The sequence below is a fragment of the Panthera onca genome, chromosome A2, assembly GCF_046562875.1.
Source record: "Panthera onca isolate mPanOnc1 chromosome A2, mPanOnc1 haplotype 2, whole genome shotgun sequence".
Lineage (NCBI taxonomy): Eukaryota > Metazoa > Chordata > Mammalia > Carnivora > Felidae > Panthera > Panthera onca.
Genome location: NC_138340.1, coordinates 149,615,837 through 149,636,599, shown reverse-complemented (window position 1 = coordinate 149,636,599; position 20,763 = coordinate 149,615,837). Strand labels below are relative to the sequence as shown.

The 20,763-nt window shown below is 41.3% G+C and overlaps 1 protein-coding gene across 3 annotated transcripts in view; it reads right to left on the bottom strand.

Annotated features, from left to right (window-relative positions):
• Window positions 1-20,763, bottom strand: part of LRGUK (leucine rich repeats and guanylate kinase domain containing) — a 108,981-nt gene that overhangs the window by 6,549 nt on the left and 81,669 nt on the right. For all 3 annotated transcript variants that reach the window (XM_078439231.2, XM_078439235.2, XM_078439226.2), the window contains 3 exons: window positions 17,976-18,115; window positions 6,895-6,983; window positions 4,684-4,806 (listed from right to left, as the gene is read on the bottom strand). In XM_078439231.2, the coding sequence (XP_078295357.2) occupies window positions 4,684-4,806; window positions 6,895-6,983; window positions 17,976-18,115 (352 nt within the window). The remainder of the gene's footprint in view (window positions 1-4,683; window positions 4,807-6,894; window positions 6,984-17,975; window positions 18,116-20,763) is intronic.

Below are 20,763 nucleotides of genomic sequence, written 5' to 3'. Positions count from 1 at the left end.
TAAAATGTTGAGGGGAGCCTGGGTGGCTCAGTCGGTTAAGCTTCAGACTCTTGATTTCGGCTCAGGTCACGAGTTCATGGTTTGTGGGTTCAAGCCCTGAGTCGATCTCCATGCCAAAAGCATAAGCCTGCTTGGGATTCTCCCTCTCTCTGCCCCTCCCCAGCTCATGCTCACACACACACACACACACACACACACACACACTCTCTCTCTCTCTCTCTCTCTCTCTCAAAATAAAATAAACTTAAAAAAAACCCTAAAAAATAAATAAAATGTTGAAAACTAGTAGGTAATTATTTACTGCAGAGCCTGGTAGTTGGCCATGATTATGCTTTCTTCTCTGCAGTTCCAATGTGATAACTACTATCTTAGCACAGAAGTACATTTCTAGGATCAAATGTCAAATTCAGGGTGACCTCCACTCATTCACACGTCACATTTAACTTACGTTCACATCTGGTAGTAGCAAAGGCTGACGCAAATTGGGTCTATTCAGGACACAGCTTGTCATTTAATGAGGGTGTCTCTGTCTACCAGGGTGATATTATGATAGTAGCAGAGGTCAAAAGTGTAGAAGCGAGTTTTAATGAGGTGTCCCCAGGAGTTCAAGGCCCCCCTTCCTAGGAAGCGCAGTCCAATTAGTTGCCTGGGTGTGTCCCTGACCCAGGAGGAAATGTAGTGGGTGACGTAGGCATACTGAGGGACACGTCCAATGTGAGGACACTCATGCTGTCTGTGTTATGTTTGAATGGCAAGCAGAGGCTGTGGCACTTGGGTGGTAGTCCACGGCTGGAATCCAAAATCAGCTTTCCCACCCTGGGCACAGACACCGGCCTTCTGCTTAACCTTTCAAACCACAGCTGGGGCTAGATGGCCCCAACATTCCCAGGCAGAGACAGTCCAGGATGGAGCAATGTACCTGCAGCCAGAGTTCTGCTTAGAAGTGTTGGGTACTTGTTATCAACAGATAGAAAGGTTGAACTCTTTGTTTGAAGGAGCAGGTCCCTCTTATCAGCTTGGACTGAGTTCTTGGGTTTGTCTTTTTTTGTTAGACAACAGTTTTTGGAATCCCTTCACAGAATACTAGTCCCCCTTCAGGTAGATACCCATGCTCCTACAAGACTTTGTTTTCCAATCTCTTGCTCCCACATAAGGTAACTGAGCGTATCTAAGAAGCACTCCCTAAAGAATTGAGATCAATACTTTTGGATTTCCCAGTGACTGAGCAGTTCTTTCCTCTTGCAGTGGGCAAGTGCCATTATTAACCCTGTTTGGGCGCTTCTGTCTAGAAGTATAATAAACTGAGTATTGTTCTCCTAAATACAATGTTAGGTGCATTTATGTTTTATAGGCTAGATCTTCTATTCCAAACTATAGAAGCATAAAGATATTCTTCCTTCTTTTAGGAAAAAACACAATAATCCATAGATCTTATGGCCAAATCTCTAAAGTAATACAAATGTAGTAAGTTGAAGGAAGCACAGAAAGAAAATATCAAGAAACACATCACATGGATTTTTAATACATACCATATTAGTTTGTTAGGGCTGTTGTAACAACATACTGTGAACTGAGTGGCTGAAATGCATTGTCTCACAGTCCTGGAGTCTAAAAGTCTCAAGATCAAGGTATCAATAGGACTGGTTCCTTCTGAGGGCTGTAACAAAGAATTCTAGGCCTTTCTTCTAGCTTCTGGTGGTTTTCTGGCAATCTGGTGTTCCTGGGCTTCTACATCACCCAAGCACTCTTCTGTGTGTATGTCTGTGTCAAATTTCTCCTTTTTATGTGGCCATATTGCATTAGGGGTCTACCTTACTCCAGTATGACCTTATCTTAACTAATTACATCTTCAACAACCATATTTCCAAGTAAGGTCACATTCTGAGGGGGTTAGGAATCCAGCAGGTAAATTTGGTGGGAGGCAGGACACAATTCAACCCATAACACATGTTTTGGTCTCTTATTTTTGAAAAAGAGTATGTGTGCATTTAAAGCACACACCAGGGGCACCTGGGTGGCTCAGTTGGTTAAGCGTCTGACTCTTGATCTCAGCTCAGGTCTTGAGTTGTAAGTTCAACTTACAGGGTTGTAAGTTCAAGCCCCACATTGGGCTCCATGCTGGGCTCCATGTTGGCCATGGAGCTTACTTAAACACAAGTAAACCTTTTTTTTAAAAAAAAAAAGGGGGGGGGGTTACAGAGCAAGTTCTGTCTCTCAACAATTACTCTTCCTTTGTATCAAAGAAAGCATTAAATGAAAATGCTTTGAAAGACAGATGTAAAAGAAGTATAAAGAAATATCAGAGTTGAAAGACACACGTCTATTACCACAAGTGAACATTCAGACTTGAGGGTAGGCCTGACCCACCCCTTTCACCTGGGGGACAGACGATGAATAAGCCCAGTGCAGCCTGTTAAGTACTCTTTTTCTCTCTCTGTCATGGTCTGAACGTGTCCACTCCCCTCCCTTCAATTCATATGTTGAAATCCTAATGCCAATAAGATGATAATGGGGTGGGGTGGGGGTGGGACCTGCCGGAGTTTGTGAGGAATTGGATCAGAGCCCTAATAAGAAGAGACACAAGAGCTGTTGCTTCCTCTCTCTGCTCTCCACCACGTAAGGAAGAGGCAAGACGGTGGCCATCTGCAAACCAGGAAGAGGACCCTTACCAGAATGTGACGATGCTGGTCCCCGATCTCAGACTGCTTAGCACCCAGAAGTGTGAGAAATGAATGTCTGTTGTTCAAGCAACCCAGTCTACAGTAATTTGTTACAGCCGCCTGAACTAAGACCTTCTCTTTCTCACTGGATTCTCATCAACCTAGTGCACTAAAACTTCAGAGCTTGAATAAATCCTCACAGATCCACAGTTTCAACACTATCAAAGAAAGTTAACTTGCTAATCATAATACTAGGTCCCCAGTATCTAGCGAAATGTATAGGCTTGGAGGAACCATTTAGAAGGGATGGTTGTTTTTCATCATCAAGCTTATGAAAGGACATCCAAATGGTACAACAATGGAACTCAGAAATAAAGGAAAACATCACTCATTCTTTAAACTGTCATTCTTATCATGATACATGTCCTTATAAAATATCCTTTGCTGTGGGCAGAGTTTTAAAATAACTTTTTAAAGTTATATTAACACTTCAAAATTGATTAAATGTTCACCATTGAAAATAAGGGAGAAGAACAAAGAAAATAAAAATTGATCATAATCTCATCACCAGAAGATACTGTTCGGATATTTTCAGTATTTTTTTTCCTATACATACGCATGAATATCTTTAAACCTAATTATGTTGGATATACATATGCATTTCAATTTCAACACTTATTATATCATAGGCATTGATTTGTATTTAACTCCTTATACCTTAACTAACATTTGTTTTAACATGTGAGAAACTTAATCGTGTGTAATGGGCCAATTTTTTCCACTGACGAAATATTTCATCAAATCATCATGGATTCTTAATAGTCTTTTTAGGATATAAATATAAAATACATATCCAGTGCACACAATTTAGAAGGTACAGAAAAAGGATAAGAAGAAAATAAAAATAACTGATAATCTTAGAGAAATATCCACTGTTAATGTTTTAGTGCACTTCGTTCCCATCACATTTCTTGTCTATACATTGCCATGTATTCAGACACTCCAGAGAGACTGCCAAACCCACACACCCCGTCTGAAGAGTTCTCTACTTGGTTCTCTGTCATTGGTCTGTCTGGCCCGGCCACAGATAATCGGATAAAGGGTGGGTGCTTGATATAGGTGCAACCAATGTGTAGACCAGCTTATTTCCTACAGATCTCTATTCAAGAGTGGCACCCCTGCCAGGTGGTTATTGACCCAACCAGCCAGATCTTTGCTTGGGAAGTTTGGATTCAAGACCGATGGAGAGATGGTCAATTGTAGAAATAGACGTGGCTGAAGAAGCAGCTTTATTCTGTCTATTACAGAATATAATAGAATGCTTGCTAAGGCCAAGCATTGAATTCAGTGGGGGAGTGTCTGCTGTGGTCTATATGTAGTCTTCACCTTAACACATATTCAGCTTTTGAACCACACTTTGACACATTAAGCAATGGAACCCTGAAATGCCCCCCTTTTCCTTTAATGTTAGACATCGGCTGGTAAACATTTAGAAACACAGCACTACATTAATCAGAGATGTTGATTGCAGATTACAAACACCAACTCTGGCTAATTTTAATATTTAAAAGAGAGTTACTGAAAAGCTATTGCATAGTTTATAGACTTAATGGAAAATGGAGAAATCACACCTAAAACCCAGGCAGGAACCAAGGTAAGCCAGGTACCAAGTTCACAGCCAGGTCTCAATATGGGAAGAGATTGGTAGATCATCACTGCTTGCATTCCACCATGGATGCTTGATCTTCCACGACTGGTGTCTTGAATGATCTCTAACTGCCCTGCATCTTTGTGTCACTCCCTTAAGATTCAAAATCCCAGAAAGAAGCTTTTAACCATATGAACACAGGTTATATGCCTGTATCCTCCCTAGAGGGCCAGGATCTACTCCTCTGAAATTCCAGAGTGGACGGTGGGGCCCTGCTTCCCAGTTTTAGGATTTCTCTGAAGCTTAGGGATGAGTGCCATGATTTTAACTAATCATCAGAAAAGAGCCAATTATATCCAACAAAACTCAACTCACCTCTTTTCAGAATATGGTCCAAAGGGGGTTTTAAAATAATCTTCAGAAAGGTCAAAATTTTTCTGTAATTCGAAAGCTGTAAAATAATGTAGACTATTGATAATAGGTGCTGGTACCAGACCCCTGAAATCAGAAAAAGAAAACCCGCAAGAATTTTGTAATGATACCAAACATATACACATGTAATACCTAAATACTGACCAATGTTATCCACATAAATGCAAATGCTAATAAAATCTATTTGGAACAATGTACTATACCAACTGCAACATTTACTCCAGAGCTTGTCTTAAAACACTAGCGTTATTATTCTAATTTGTAGATTAAGCAAATTTGTATTGTTTTGAATCTTCCTTATCCATTAAGTCACTAATATAAGCAAATTATCTTCCTACTGATAGGACGTATTCTACGCATTCTATTATAAATCCTAGTCCATTTGTTATGTGAGGCCCAGCAATGTATCAACTGCTATTAAAACTGAAATAGATATTTTTGAATTTTGTTTACAATCCAATGCTTTGAAATGATACCAGAATAAAATATCTCTAAAAATGCTAATGTTATAATCTCAACTGAACTTTAGCGGAAATATTTTTTCATCTCTACTAGCCTGTTTCCCCAGAGTGACTTGAAAGAATCATTAACCATTTTCAGCGAAAAAAATCCCATCTCTATTCCCCTCAGACTTGCTAAATAGAGTTGCTGTGTGCAAAGTAGGCCAATTGCACATAAATGCATGCAAATTCAAAGCATCTCTCTGTCCTAGTATGACCCATTTGGAGCTCATATTTCAAACTGCTTAGTTGTCTATCCCCAGTGTTTTCATAAGCATGGTCCTGCTGCTGGTCAGAGGTCACACAGACCCCAGTTTTGATGCTCTGGAGGACACTGCCTACCTCCTGGCCATCACCCCCCTGGCCCTTCAGTAGAACTCCATATATACGGCACAGCCAATCTTTTGAACCAGATTATCCAAAGATAGCCTACTAAGATGGAGAAAATTCATCACACTTTTTGGATAGGTAACAAATAGACAAAACTTGGTTTCATTTATATTGGTTGAAGACTTTCCACAGCTTAAAATTATAGACAATGAAAAGAACTGAAATTGAAAAAAAAATTTTTTAATGGCTTCTTTATTCTGCTTCCTTGAATCACTGCATTCTAAAAAGCTTTTTTAAATGCTATAATTAAGGTCTTGTCAATGTTCTTCCTAACTTTCTGAAAACAGGGACTTCACTTTATTTCTCAAATTTTCTAAAATGACATAGAAAAGAGAATTCAGAATATCAAAACCTGTAACATTAAGGGGTGCCCGGTAGCTCAGTAGGTCAAGTGTCGGACTTTGGCTCAGGTCATGATCTCAGGTTTGTGAGTTTGAGTTCCTCGTCGGGCTCTGTGCTGACAGCTCAGAGCCTGGAGCTGCTTCAGATTCTGTGTCTCCCTCTCTCTTTGCCCCTACCCTGCTCATGCTCTGTCTTTCTCTCTCTCTCTCAAAAATAAATAAACATTAAAAAATTTTTTTAAATGAGACTATCATTACTTAAAAAAAAAACAACCCTGTAACATAATGAGAAAATTGCAAACATTTTATAGCCATCATGACCTAGTTATTCATTTTGAGTAAATATTAAAGCCTAAATATGCCTCTTAATACACAACAATTAGTAGTACAGTAATTACTATAGCCATAACATCACAAAGACTACTATGCAGAATGAACTAAATAAAACCTTTCATATTAAGAACTGAGAATTCATAGATTAATAGAGACAATAATTCCCACCCTCATGGAATTTGCAGTTTAATATGGGGAGGATGCATTAAATAAATGACTTCACAAATAATTAATTACTATTGTTTTGAGAATCGTGATGGACGAGAACAAGATATTCAGCAAGATATAATTAACCTTCAGTTATGAACAGCTTTGGTGAAGGCTGATATATGTATTCAATTCCATCTGAAATACCATTTTTTAAAAAACCATCAGTTTCTAGGAGCTGTGAACATATTACATCTTCTTTAAAAATATATAAATGAAAGGAAAATACCACTTATAGAACCAGTTTACTACTCATTCACCGGATCTACTTTAGTACAGAGGCCCCCGGTTAGGTCGATGATCTGGGATTCATGGGGTCTATTTGGATCCTAGAGAATCAAGGTAAAGATGCCCAGGTGTAAATAAATGTGATAAATCGCTACCTTTGAAACAAAACGGTGTGATGAGGAGGAATCTTTCCCATCAGGGCCTGCCGGGCTGTCTCATATTGTCTCTCTATAGAATCTCTTTCCTAGGCAAGAAATATGATGAGAAAAAAATTATACTGCTGGTAAAAATACGTCAGATGGTAAAAGTACCCATAATCACTGTCTTCTTACAAGAGATTGTCAAATATGTGGAAAGAAAAAGGGAAAGAAGGCCTAAATAAACAACTGGTATTGGTTCAGTGGAAAGAAAAGAAGTTATAAATAAAAAATAGTTTTATGAAGACCACAGTTTAATGTATCGACTTTATTTGATATCTAAATAATAGTGTAGCAATTTCTTATTAATGTTTATACATATTTTTTTAATCTTTCCCATGAGATTATCTCTCAAGGATATATATTATTATTGTCTCTTTAGTCTTCCCAGATCTTGGCACACAGAGTAGTTAGCAGATGGGCTAAATACGACCCTGAAATAGGACAAAGCAAGAGGTCTTTCTCCCATGTTTCACCATCACATCACCATCATTATATACTTAACCACTGGATGGGAATACAAAAACATAAAAGACACAATCTCCGCATTCAAAAGATTTATACTTTGGTGGCAAAAGGGGATTTAAAAAGATGGAGAAAAGGGGCTCTTGGGCGGCTCAGTTGGTTAAGTGTCTGACTCTTGGGGCACCTGGGTGGCTCAGTCGGTTAAGCGTCCGACTTCAGCTCAGGTCACGATCTCACGGTCCGTGAGTTCGAGTCCCGCGTCGGGCTCTGGGCTGATGATGGCCCAGAGCCTGGAGCCTGCTTCCGATTCTGTGTCTCCCTCTCTCTCTGACCCTCCCCCGTTCATGCTCTGCCTCTCTCTGTCTCAAATAAACGTTAAAAAAATATTTAAAAAAAAAAAAAAAGTGTCTGACTCTTGATTTCGGCTCGGGTCATGATCTCACGGTTCATGAGTTCAAGCCCTGCATGGGGCTCTGTGCTGACAGTGTGGGTACTGCTTGGGATTCTCTCTCTCCCTCTCTCTCTGCCTCTCCCCCACTCATGCTCTCTTTCTCTCCCTGTCAAAATAAACTTTATTAAAAAAATTAAAAAATTAAAAATGAAATAAAAATAAAAAGATGGAGAAAAAAGATAGCACATGCTGTTTTATAAATAGTGCATGTATCTACATACAGATTATCTAACAGAGTGTGATCTTTTTAGCAACCGTCCATTTACAGGATTTGCTCACTTAAAGCAAATCTGACATAAAATTCTTAATTTACAGGAGAGATAGATTAGCAGGTGCTTATTTGTTTTACATAAAAGACCCATTTGTAAAGGGATTTATAATAGCATTTGTTTAAACAGCAATCTTCGCTTGCAGAAACTTAATATGAAATAAACCTGTTTCGACTTTAATGTCACTCCCAGCCTTCTCTCTACCTTGATATTTCGTTAAAATCTCATAGGAAATGACAACAAACCAGTATCCCAGTGGAAGAATAACGCCCAAGGCATGGTCGTGAGCCCATACCTCCAGGCTAACACCTAGTTTAGCCTTGGGGGCCAGCATCATACCAAGTGGTTGCATGTGTTTGGGGGAATTCTTCAAGAATCGATTTTTAGGGGTTAAGTTGATGTGATTCTAAAAACACCCTTGAAAACTGCTTAAATAACTCCACAAATACACCTAAATTGTTTCATACTACTATAAAATTACTATATATGGACCAACTCTGCTGTACTATTCACTCCCAGGTTATTTTGTTATTATTTTTCCTCAAATTATCTCTATAGCAGCACATATATTTTCTATTGTGGTTTTGCTTTATACCATCTTTATTTTTTTTCTATATTAATTAGTGGTTTAAATTATATCATGACTAGGAAGATGACAGTACCAGTGGAAGCACAGTTTGGATCTTTCAGAATTCCCACACAAAAACTAGTTACAGCAAGCAGACAGCAAACTAAAAAATAGATCAAAATATTTACAAGAAAATTAGGTGGCAAGATATCCCTACAACCCCTAAATAAAGGTGATCATAGCCGCAACACCGCACGGTACCAGTGTCCATGTGAGAGGAAGCCAAAGGAAGCAACAGGGGGACTAAAAGAGCTGAGAACAGGAGAACTTCAAAATGGCCAAAAGTATTCACTGGAAACAAAAGCAGCACCATTGGGCGCCACAGCTGGAATACAGGGGGCCCGTTCTCACTCCAGTAGTGGGTAAGGATAAAGGGTCCGCTGTAAGTCCCGTAGGAGCTGGATCAACTGTGACTTTTTTGTAATGTTTTTATATGTTTGTGTATTTTTGAGAGAGACAGAGCAAGAGTGGGGGAGGGCAGAAGAGACGGAGACACAGACTCTGAAGCAGGCTCTGGACTCTGAGCTGTCAGCACAGAGCCCGAGGGGGTGCTCGAACTCACAGATCGTGAGATCACGACCGGAGCCGAAGTCAGATGCTTAACCAACTGAGCCACCCAGGTGCCCTTCAACTGTGACTTCTTGACGCTGACCCATTATGGTTCTTTTCTAAGACAGGACTCCACACTAAAGAAAAGCTGATGGGAGCAGAATAAAAATTAGTTAGGACAGAGGAAACAGAGACAAAGAAAAGAGAACATCTAGACCAAAGTGGTGGAGGGGAACAGAGCCAGGAAACCCCTAAAAGAAGACTGCTGTATATTTTAACACAACTTGAAAGAACCATGCTTCCTTATAAATGTTTGAGAGAACTAATTTCCCATAAAAATGAGAAACTTTTGGGACGCCTGGGTGGCTCAGTTGGTTAAGCGTCTGACTTCAGCTCAGGTCACGATCTCGCGGTCCGTGAGTTTGAGCCCCGCGTCAGGCTCTGGGCTGACGGCTCAGAGCCTGGAGCCTGCTTTGGATTCTGTGTCTCCCTCTCTCTCTGCCCCTCCCCTGCTCTAGCTCTGTCTCTCTCAAAATAAATAAACATTAAAAAAATTTTTTTTAAACTTTCTAGTAAAATCCCAAAGCTATTATTTTAAAAAAGAGAAAATGGAGAATAACACTTCTACATACAAGGAAAGCATGCTCACGAAACACATAAAGTCTGTAATCTACCATTTCAAAATTAACTAAAAGACATTAAGGAAATGACACAAAACATTAAGGAACAAATAACTTACAAATTTTAAAAATGTTTATTTTGAGGGAGAGGGGCAGAGCAGAGCCTGACGCAGGCCTCGATCTCACGAACCACAAGACCATGACGTGAGCCAAACCACGAGTTGGACACCTGACTGAGCCAGCCAAGAGCCCCACAATTTTTAAAACTTCTAAGTGAGGTGACAGAACTCAAGAAAGAACTAGAAATAGGGGGGAAAAAAAAGAGTCACCTTAGAAATGAAAACTAAACCAGAAGGAATATAAGAGTGAATAACACGCACACATAATGCCTTCAGAGGAACAGAAAGTGAATGAAGGAAATTTTTTAAACTCAAAAAGAAATGAAGAAAGAGGTAAAAAGATTCAAGAGAAGATGACAAATATTAAAGACAGGCAAAGAAGATCCAACATACACACAGTAAGAGCCCTTGTGAAAGAAACCAAAACAAGGAAACCCGTTAGGTCGTAAAAACTACAATTCAAGTCTAAAGTATGACAGATGCTCATCAGCAGGCAATGCTGTCCCCACAGCCCCTTCTGGATCTAGCAGAGAATAAGCCTCGACAACAAAACTAGTAAAGACACTGGCCTGAGGCCTAATGGTAAGTATCAAGTGTGCGCATACTTGAGAACTAAGACAAAATGAGAATTAAAAGGGAGTGAGCACATGACTGTGCACTGAGAGTGTCGCTGCAGCCCTGCCATAAACAAACTGGGGTGGAGAACATTTGCAAACAAAATGCTTTTAACCGTTTTCCGTTTTTATACTGGGGGCTAGTAGCATTGGCATTGTCATCCTGAGACTCTTCTATACGTGATCTAGAAAAAACAAGGGAGAAGTTTAGTGACATTGGAGTTCTATCATCTCCCACGTCTTTCAGAATCAGGATTCTCAGTGTGGAAGAAAGATATGTCATAGAGGAGAAGATGAGTAAAAATCCTCACGTCTTGAATCTGAATTGGAAATATTAAGTTGAACTCATGAAATATTTTATCTATCCATAGAAAGGGCCTAGAAACAATGACCACCCCAATAGCAATGAGCACTCTGCTCTTAGCGACTTGCATTACCATCTTCTGCTTAAAGGAACTAGAGCTTCTTGGAGAATAGGGGGGTTACTATTCCAATAGGGTTGGAGTAGGTAATGAACCAAAGAGCGTAGAATATCTGGTCCTAACAGAAAGCAGGACGGCAACCCAAGTCGACATAGGTCATGTTAAAGGACACAGGAGCCAACCTGAAGAAGCTCACACTGGCCAAAGGGAGGATAATTTGAGTTTCGATGAGGTTACAAAATGCAGCAGGTAGATACCGTTCAATATGCACAAATCAAGAACAGAATGATCACAAATAATATTTAAAAATTAATTGGTCACCTTCAGAGACTAATTAATAGGAAACCATTATCTTGAAAAAAGCACTTAGACTGCTGATCCTATCTGACCGGTGTCACTTGGTGACCAGGTGGCAGAAGAGAGTAGCATCTCTTTGTAGTACTATTGCATCTAATAAATCCGATGGATGCAGAAAGCGCTTTTCTTTTGGAGTCAAAACATTGCTAAGCTGTGTGATCTTGGACAAGCTCTCTGAGATGAGCTTCCTCCCAGTCTCGAAAGGAAGTGGTGCTTAGTGGATTCTGGTGCCCAATATTTTGTCACCACAGATTCCCCTTGTCACTGGCTTTCATACAGTCAGGTACTTTGTAGGACTGGACTGGCCTCGTCTGCCCCACGCGTACATTTGCTAAATGGGCTTTGAGTGAATCAATCATTCAGCAACTTCTTTTCTGGAGAATCGGCTCTCAGTAAGCCGGCCTGCCCCACGAGTGAGGGTGTTCCCTAAGAGTCAGAAGACCCGGCTGAAGAAACATACAAGTGAAGGCCAAGTGAAGGTTGAAAATCGAGCTGCTTCTTTCTGGAAGGCAAAGATGTCACCCCAGTTCCAGAGCAGAAAGTGTTCACCAAGCCATCGTAACCTTCACGTATGCGTTCCAGGGAGCCAGCCATTGAAAAAGGGGTTGTGTCAGCGAGGGAAAATGAGGTATAGTGTTATCTGACAAAACGCAAGAACTCTGACTTCTGTAATCAATAGTAATAAAGTGAGTCTTGTATAAACAAAACCTCTCACTGCATAGGGTTTGTTATGTACTTTTTGCAGCAGTAAGAAAAGAGCTGTGCACCTTTTTTTTTTTTTTTTTTTGTACTCAAACCTTAAAAGAAAATTGTGTTTAAGAAGTAAGGTTGATCAAAATTTTATTTACAGCTCTCCAGGAATCTTTCAGAGAAGTTCAAATTAATATGCTCTGGGAGTCACTCAGAAAAGTAAGTACCATTTAAGCTGAGAAGAGAGAAGAAATAAAGCAACAAGGATTGTATAAGCAAGGAATAAGGAAATAAACTGAATACTTTATTACCATTTAAACTCCTGTGAAATTATGGTCATATTCATTGAAAGCATTTTATATTGATAAGCTGTTTAGACTCACAAGCAAGAAAAATGATGTTAGCAGATGTTTTTCAAAGTTGAAGAACAAAGAATACTATTCTTCGACATTTCTTTTCTAACAAAGACAAGCCATTTGGGTCCCAGTGATCCCAGAGATGAGGAACAAAAAACAGCCGTCAATATATTAAGCAGAGGTAATACTGAGACTATCTCCATGCTCCGTTGGCCCATTTTCTACTCAGAGAAAGAAGGCAGTAGTAGAAGGGCTAGAGATACGCTGACGAGAAGAGACTAGAGGGGTCTCTACCAGATGGTACGTTCGGTAAGCACAGGGAGGAGTTCTACTTCATTCTAGTGTCTAGAACAGGGTCTGGTAAGCAAATACCTGATATGTACTGAAAAGCAAATCCTGATCCTATATACCTGGTAGGAATTCAACAGATTCAAGACGTGTGAGAAGAACAGAAGATGTACCAGTGAGAAGGAAGGCAGGGGAAGGGAACGCGTTAGGGCAGGAAAGGGGAGAGGAAGGGAGCCTTCTGCAAATGGGAACGGACTGGATGGCTAGGACAGCAAAGGCTCTTCCCAGGCTTGCTAAATTCGCAACGACAGACTGAACTCAGCCTCCAACAACTATCACTCAGACTATGGACACTACTTTCACACATGGCCACACTTCCCTCAGCTCATTATTCCCCTTCTCCCAGATCTACATCCAGTGGGACAGGAAAGTAAATCCCAGGTCTTAACCGCTCCCACCCTACTGTGGCCTACTGCTGTGGTCTGGATTCCTGACTCTCTTCAAACCCTTCAGCCCGATTGTGTAGTTGGACCTTGGGTTTCGATTTTGCAGCATCACGCTCGGTCTACCCCCTTGTAGACTGCCCTTGATTTTTCAAGCTGCAGGAAATCCCACTCACCCCCAGAGAAGTTAAGTAACTCACTGAGGCTTGTCCAGCTAACGAACAAACAAATGACATTCATTCTACTGCACCAGGTGCCCTCCTAAACCCCACAAGTGCCAGCATCCCTCACATCTTTTTCAACCTTTACCACCTTCTTCCCCCTCCCTAGATAAGCACTCTCCCAACTTTATGGTATCCACCTTTTTTGTTATACTTTTAGCACCTAAACACCCTAAGTATTATGGTTTACTATTGCCAATTTTTTTTCAAAAAATTTTTTTAATGTTTATTTATTTTTGAGAGACAGAAAGAGCACTAGCAGGGGAGGAGCAGGAAAGAGCGGAAGACACAGAATCCAAAGCAGGCTCCAGGCTCTGAGCTGTTAGCACAGAGCCCAATGCAGGGCTCAAACACAAGGACCACGAGAACATGACCTGAGCCGAAGTCGGATGCTTAACCAACTGAGCCACTCAGGCGCCCCTAGTATTGCCAACTTTTAAACTATGTATTAATAGAATCATACAATACGTATTCTTTAGAGTCAATGATTCTTTGGCTCAACAGCATGTTAGCAAGATACATCCATGGAGCCAAGTTGGATCACTTTCATTACTGCACATATTTCACTCTATGAATATTCAAAATTTTATTCGGCCAATCTACTGCTAACGGACACTTGAGCTTCCAGTTTGGAAACTGGTACCATAAACATTCTTGCACACATCTTCCGGTGCCCATAGCCGCACATTTCTTTTGGAATACCACTGCTGAGGCGTAGGGTACAAATGCCCACCTATTCGCTAAAGTGTACAAAGTGAACCTTCTATCAGTTGTCTTACAAGAATTTCCACTGCTCCACATCTCAACAGTCAGCTCATAATTTCAGCACTTCTGGTTTATGCATAATGGTATCTCACTGTGGCTATAATTTACATTTCCTGATAATGAGGTTGCCTATCTCTTCACCTGATTATTGGCCATCTAGATACTATCCTTTGTGAAGAGATTCTTCCCTGAGCCATTTTTTCTTAATAGTTTATAAAAGTTCTTTATATATTCTAAATAAAAGCCTTTGGCCAGTTTTGGTTATTGCAAATATCATCTCCCTCTGTGTCGTTTGTCTTTTTTTCTCTTTAATACTGTTTTTTTTTTAATTAACAAAAGTTTCTAATTTTAATGCTCCTCAACATTTTAAACATTTAAACTCTTCCTTCGTAATTAGTATTACGTTTAAGGAATCGACACCTGCCTCAAAGTCATAAATATCTTCTTACATTATCTTCTAGCAATATTATTGCTTTGTCTTTCACATTAACATAGATAATCCACCTTAAATTTTGTAATCACACCTTGCAGTTAGAAACTGTGCTCAAGAAAAGGTGGAGTACTTGAATACAGGGATGAGACAGAAAGGCGTCGTGTGCACGGAGAGTTTGGGTGGCTATGAGCACAGAGGAAGACCACAGTCTTCAACATGAGAGGGAAGGAGCTTCAGAGAAACAGGACCCAAAAAGGAAATTTCCACCTATCCATTACTGTCAAATGGCTCCCTTGACAGTTTCTAAAGGCGAATATGAACACATTATATCTACAGTTAAGAGACACCAAAAAAGCCAAAAATTTGTACTTTTTTTTTTTGAACAATTTACGATACAGGTTTTTGACAGGAAGTTGCAATTACTTTCTTCAATCCACTAAAAAAGGCTTCAGAAATACATGGAAATTTATGTTGGGAAAGTAAAATGAGGAAAAACAACATCTTCTCCAAAAGGTTACAGTGAAAGGTATGGGAGATCATTTACATGAAAGCCCTTTCCAAATTACAAATGTGTGTAGGGGCTATTTATGTTCTCTAACATAACATGGTAACATCTCTATAGGCTTCTGCTGTCATGTTGCTCCTTTTGCATTGTTAACAGCCGTGCAAAAGGTTAATACCCTAAAATCTGATAAATGCTTACAATTTAAAAATAGCATTGAATTCATAAGCTTTAAAAGAAAATAAGGCACTAAAAATAACTTTAAGCACATTCGCCCCATATATATGACAGCGTAGTTTAGTATTTTGCTAGTATTTTGTGTGTATTTCTGAAGAATGTAGCTGTTGGCTGTGGGGGGATGTGATTTGCTTCTTTGTGAAGCCATTGTTACATTGTATCTCTACCAGCTCCCACGGAAAAGATACCAGAACCTCCAGGCTGCAAGGGGTTTGAGCGATGTTACCATCCTAGATGGGTCACTGCCAACCCTCTAACACCATACATGTTCCAGACCAGACCACGGATGCTCTAGATTACAGGGCTGAATGGTTTCTCAGGGAGGTAACTGCAGGTAAGGAACGACCTGGCTAAAAGTTCACGAGGCTCCTTTTGACCACAAGTGGTAGGTAACACCTGCACCCCTTCTCCATGTACCACCACCAAGGTGGCCCCTTCTACCCTCGCATTGCCTTTTTATCATATCCTTCCCTCTCCAGTTTCTCCATACTGTTCATTAATTTCATACTGACATGTTGGCCAGGAATTATAGCTAAGAACACATAGTGGGGGGGGGGGATTCCCCCCCTCTGTTCTTCTTATCCTCTCTTCTCACTCCTAAATACCTGAGTGCCCCTGACCAGACAAAAGCTATCTTTAATGAAGCCTGAAAGTTTTCTAACAGGTAAAATTCAGACTGGTCGTGTTGAAATAAATCATGAATACCCACTAACTGGCAGAGAGGTGTGAGTTTCTCCTCCGTGTGTGTGAGGTTGTTATGGCAGGACAGTAGAACTGGGATGCGAGCCGGTCGGTGACGCTGCCAGGACATGGCCCCATCGTGAAGGAGTAAGTACGGCCAAGGATTTGTGTTCTAGAGTTTACACTATGGATACGCCATGTCCTGGGGACACAAAGGAGAACATACATTTGAAAATCTAAGCCCCAGGGGCGCCTGGGTGGCTCAGTTGGTTGGGCGTCCAACTTCGGCTCAGGTCATGATCTTGCAGATGGTGGGCTCGAGCCCCGCGTCGGGCTCTGTGCTGACAGTTCAGAGCCTGGAGCCTGCTTCAGATTCTGTGTCTCCCTCTCTCTCTGCCCCTCCCCTGCTTGAGCTCTATCTCTCTCAAAAATAAACATTAAAAAAAAAGAAAAGAAAAAAAAAAAAAAAAAGAAAATCTAAGCCCCGACAAGCATAAAATCATACTATCCAAGGACAGGATAACAAGGGCAGAGAGAAAGGGGTAGACTGAGCTGAAAAGAGCTGGATTTCCCAGGATGGAAGGATCGAGGCTGGTAGGCTCCTCGTGGAGAGAGAGGAGGTAACTCCTCTTCCCCAATTTTCCAGGATGGGGTAAACCTCAAGATCCTTAAACTTGATCCAAAGAATGGGAGTGATCCCGGCTGCTAATGACTGATATTTGACTTCCCACAGATCCTGGTGAATGGGAACGATTCCAGATCTAATCTATTTTGGATAAATATGATGTTTCCTGCACTTAAGTCTCATGACACGAATTCCTTTTTTTTTTTTTTTTTTACATGTATTCATTTTTGAGAGACAGAGAGAGACAGAGCATGAACAGGGGAGGGGCAGAGAGAGAGGGAGACACAGAATCTGAAGCAGGCTCCAGGCTCCGAGCTGTCAGCACAGAGCCCGACGCGGGGCTCCAACTCATGAACTGCGAGATCACGACCTGAGCCAAAGTTGGACGCTTAACCGACTGAGCCACCCAGGTGTCCCAACGAATTCCTATCATTTATAAATGTTTGGAGTGCACCCACCCTCTGTGCCTTTTAAGAAGCCCTCATCCATACCTGTGCCTTTTGCCCTGCCCCAGGTGACTGGACAGTCAGGTTCTCTTGCCTGCTACAATATGAATTCAAGAGACAGAGAGAAGTGGCCAGGAATTGTGAGCACACAGCCAAGAGGCCATGGAGAGTCAGGGCTGGTGTGCGTGAGAATGAGTTCATGTTATGTGCGAGGGAAGCCCGAGTGAGTGGAGGAGGCTGGCCAGGAGAGAGAAGACAACAGGAGAGAGAAATAGGGGCAGAGATGACAGGAACTTGATGCCTCTGGAAGGCGGAGGAACCCCAGCGCCTCACTTTCTAATCCTTAGCGCTGGTCGGTTCCTGTGAGGTCTATACCTCATCCCTGCTCCTGTCAAAGAACTGAACTGGGGCAGAGTCACATGACGGGCTTGTGTGCTGCCAACTTCTACACCATGGCCTCTGAGCGGGCTCGCTCTGAAGGCTTGGCACGACAACACTCAGAAACTCACCCCAACAAGAAAGCGAATTTTCTCCCGAAATGCGTATTTTACCGCGTTTATTCTGTTGCAGCGCTTTTTCTATTCTTGTAACTAGGAGAGCTGAGTTTTGCCTGGGAAGCTGGGGAAAGGTAGTCACCAAAGCCACACTGGATGCCCTTGGTAGAGCCCACGTCTATTCTCACAAGTGTTGAAAGAGGCCAAAAATTTGTCTTCAGCTGACACCAGAGAAGAACTTTGGCGAAAGTTGGTCTCAAAATCCCAAATCTCTTCCGGGCCCGACCTGTGTAGTGTTCAGTAGGGGCCCAGCCCCCTCCACCCCTCCACCCCTCCACCCCTCCACCCTTCCACCCCTCCTTACCACTGGGGTTTTTTTGGCTGAAAGTTTGGCCCACAGTTTCACAAAGTAGTTTCTGTCTGTAGCATCCAGGAAATCACACAAACTGGTGGCAGTGAGCTTGCTAGAAGCCTCTTCAGATTTCAGCTGGGGTGTCTCCACATCTGGGAGAGAAAGAAGCAAAGTTTAAAAATCAAAGGCATGAAGTAAGATAAGGGAACTTTCTGAAGGAAGAGAAATGCCTTATCTCTGGATGGGTCTAAAACACAGCAAAACTGAATATTGAAAGTCTGTGCATTTCAACCTGAAAAGTGAGATAATTACAGAAATGTCTTAGAAAACAAGGTAATAGTTATCACTGAATATAATAAAGTCAGGCCACAGCACCTAGTAGACGTGCCCGGGAGTATACTTAGTACTCATCAATGCAGGCATATAAAGGGCATTGAAGTAAACCTTGGCTCATACAATACCTTCCAGATATGTAACTGAGAAGTCACACTGATAATTACTTTCCATTCAACAAAATTCTTCTAAAAGGCTAGAAGAAAATAAAGCATGCAATGCTGAAAAGAAACTCAAAAAAAAGAATGCAATGGATACTGATGGGGTCACCACTTAACAGAATTTACTCATAAATAATGCTGAAAGTTTCCTTTACAACATTAGAATGTCCAGCGACCTAGAATATAAAGCTAAAATTTTATTACCATTCATCTATAGAGAGCCCTAGTGTAAGTGCCTTTGGATATATACAAACATTAAAACTTTCAGGAATATTGCCTTAAAAATGCTAAAATAGGGGCACCTGGGTGGCCCAGTTGGTGAAGCGTCTCGACTCTTGGTTTCGGCTCAGGTCATGACCCCACAGTTCCTGAGATTGAGCCTCGTGTTGGGCTCTGTGCTGACAGCTCAGAGCCTGCTTGGGATTCTCTCTCTCCCTTCCTCTTTGCCCCTCCCCCACTCATGCTAGTTCGGGCCTGCTCTCTTTCAAAATAGATAAACTTAAAAAAAAAAAAAAAAGAAAAAGCATTAATTTTTTTTTAAATCCTAAAATAAATGATTTCCACACGTCCACCGTCTGCTCTGAGCAGACGTGGGAAGTTCTCCTCACCCAAAGACAACAAAACACTAGATGATGTGTAACAAGAGACTTGTTTTGTACACATAGCGAAGCTGAGAAGCCAAGAAAGAAAAATTTCCTCGTGCTGGAAGTAAAAGTCCCAAGTCAGAAGAGTGGGAATCAATGCCAAGAAGTCGGAGTGCTTCGGGGACTGAGGGAGGCCAGTCCGTGTTCTTGATGCAGAAGACCTGGGCTCTTTGATAAGGGGGGGAGCTGGAAAGGGGGCATCTGGAAGTTTCGGCCCACAGACCCAGGGACTGTGCTCGGACAGAGTCTCACCTGGACCAGTGTCACCTGGACCGAGGGTGGAAACACCTGGGGGAAATCAGGCCTCTGATCCTGTGTTGCATGCTGGTATGGAATCTGAACTCGAACTCCTACCAAATTGTGTGGCTATCGTGTGCAAATAAAATAAGGAAAAAGCTGTTGCAGATGAGTGCAAGTAATCACGTAGGGGACGCTCAAGGTCCACACCCCAGCACCTGCCTAGAGTGAGAGAGACTCAGGAGGTGCAATGAATGAGCAAGTCTATGCCAGAAGGATTCCAGTCTTCTTCGTTAAATCTTCATGATGGAAAAGCGATTCGATCCATATTTGTTGAGCATGTGCCAGACAGTGCTCTGGAGGCTGGGGATATAACAGTAGACAGAAGGTCCTGACCTGTGGGAATTACATTCTAATATTGGACACAAATAACACATTCAGATAACGTCAGGTGGTAAGAAGTGCAACGAAGCAATGGGAAGCCAGATAAGGGGACAGAGTGAGAGATGGCACGATGGTCACAGAAGTCCTCTCTAGAGGAGCGACATCTGGACAGCGATCTAAAGTCACAGGAAAAGCATTCAAGTAGCTGAGGCAAAACCATCTCACATAGAAAGAGGTGCTTTGTATAAGGACCCAGAAGCGTGTTTAACATAATTGAATAACAGTAAAAAAAAAAAATCGACATGGCTGAAGCAAGAGGGAGAAAGTGGGGTGGAGAGGTTGGATCCTGTGTGCATTTAAAAGAAAGAGAGCCAGAGCCAGAGAGAGAGAGAGAAAGAGAGAGCGAGTGAGTGAGCTTGTTCCCTGATGGGACCCTAAGAACAGAGAGCATTGTGGAAAAGACCAGATGAATTTGAGAAAAGTTAAGACAAAAATGAAATAGAAGCTATATTCATTGAGATAATTTCCACAAAATTACCATACGTATGTACGTATGTGTGTGTGTGTGTGTGTATGTGTGTGCGAGAGTGTGTACACACACATACACACAACATACACACAGGCACTTGCTCAAAATACAGTATTAGTGTCAGGGTTCCTTTTTCTACCTGAGACGGAAGCAATCTGTATTATGGTGTGCGAACAAGTTAAATTCAATCCGATGATACAATGTAGCTACAATTCCAACAATATAATGGCTTTATGGTTTCTCAATAATCAAACATTTGGGGTAACGATAATGTGTTTACATTACTATTAAACTACATTGTAATGCCACCACTTTAATGACTTGGAACTCCCATAATGAAGAGTTCCATACAGTTCTTAAAGGAGTTTCTAATGTCTTAAGAGATCTTGCTTCTCAATTTAATATCTGTGTATATTACCAACGTCCTAACACCTTGCAACAACTCTTCTTAACATAATCTTCCTCAAAGTATCTAAATTAAAGACAACCTTGAGGCAACATTAAATCTATAT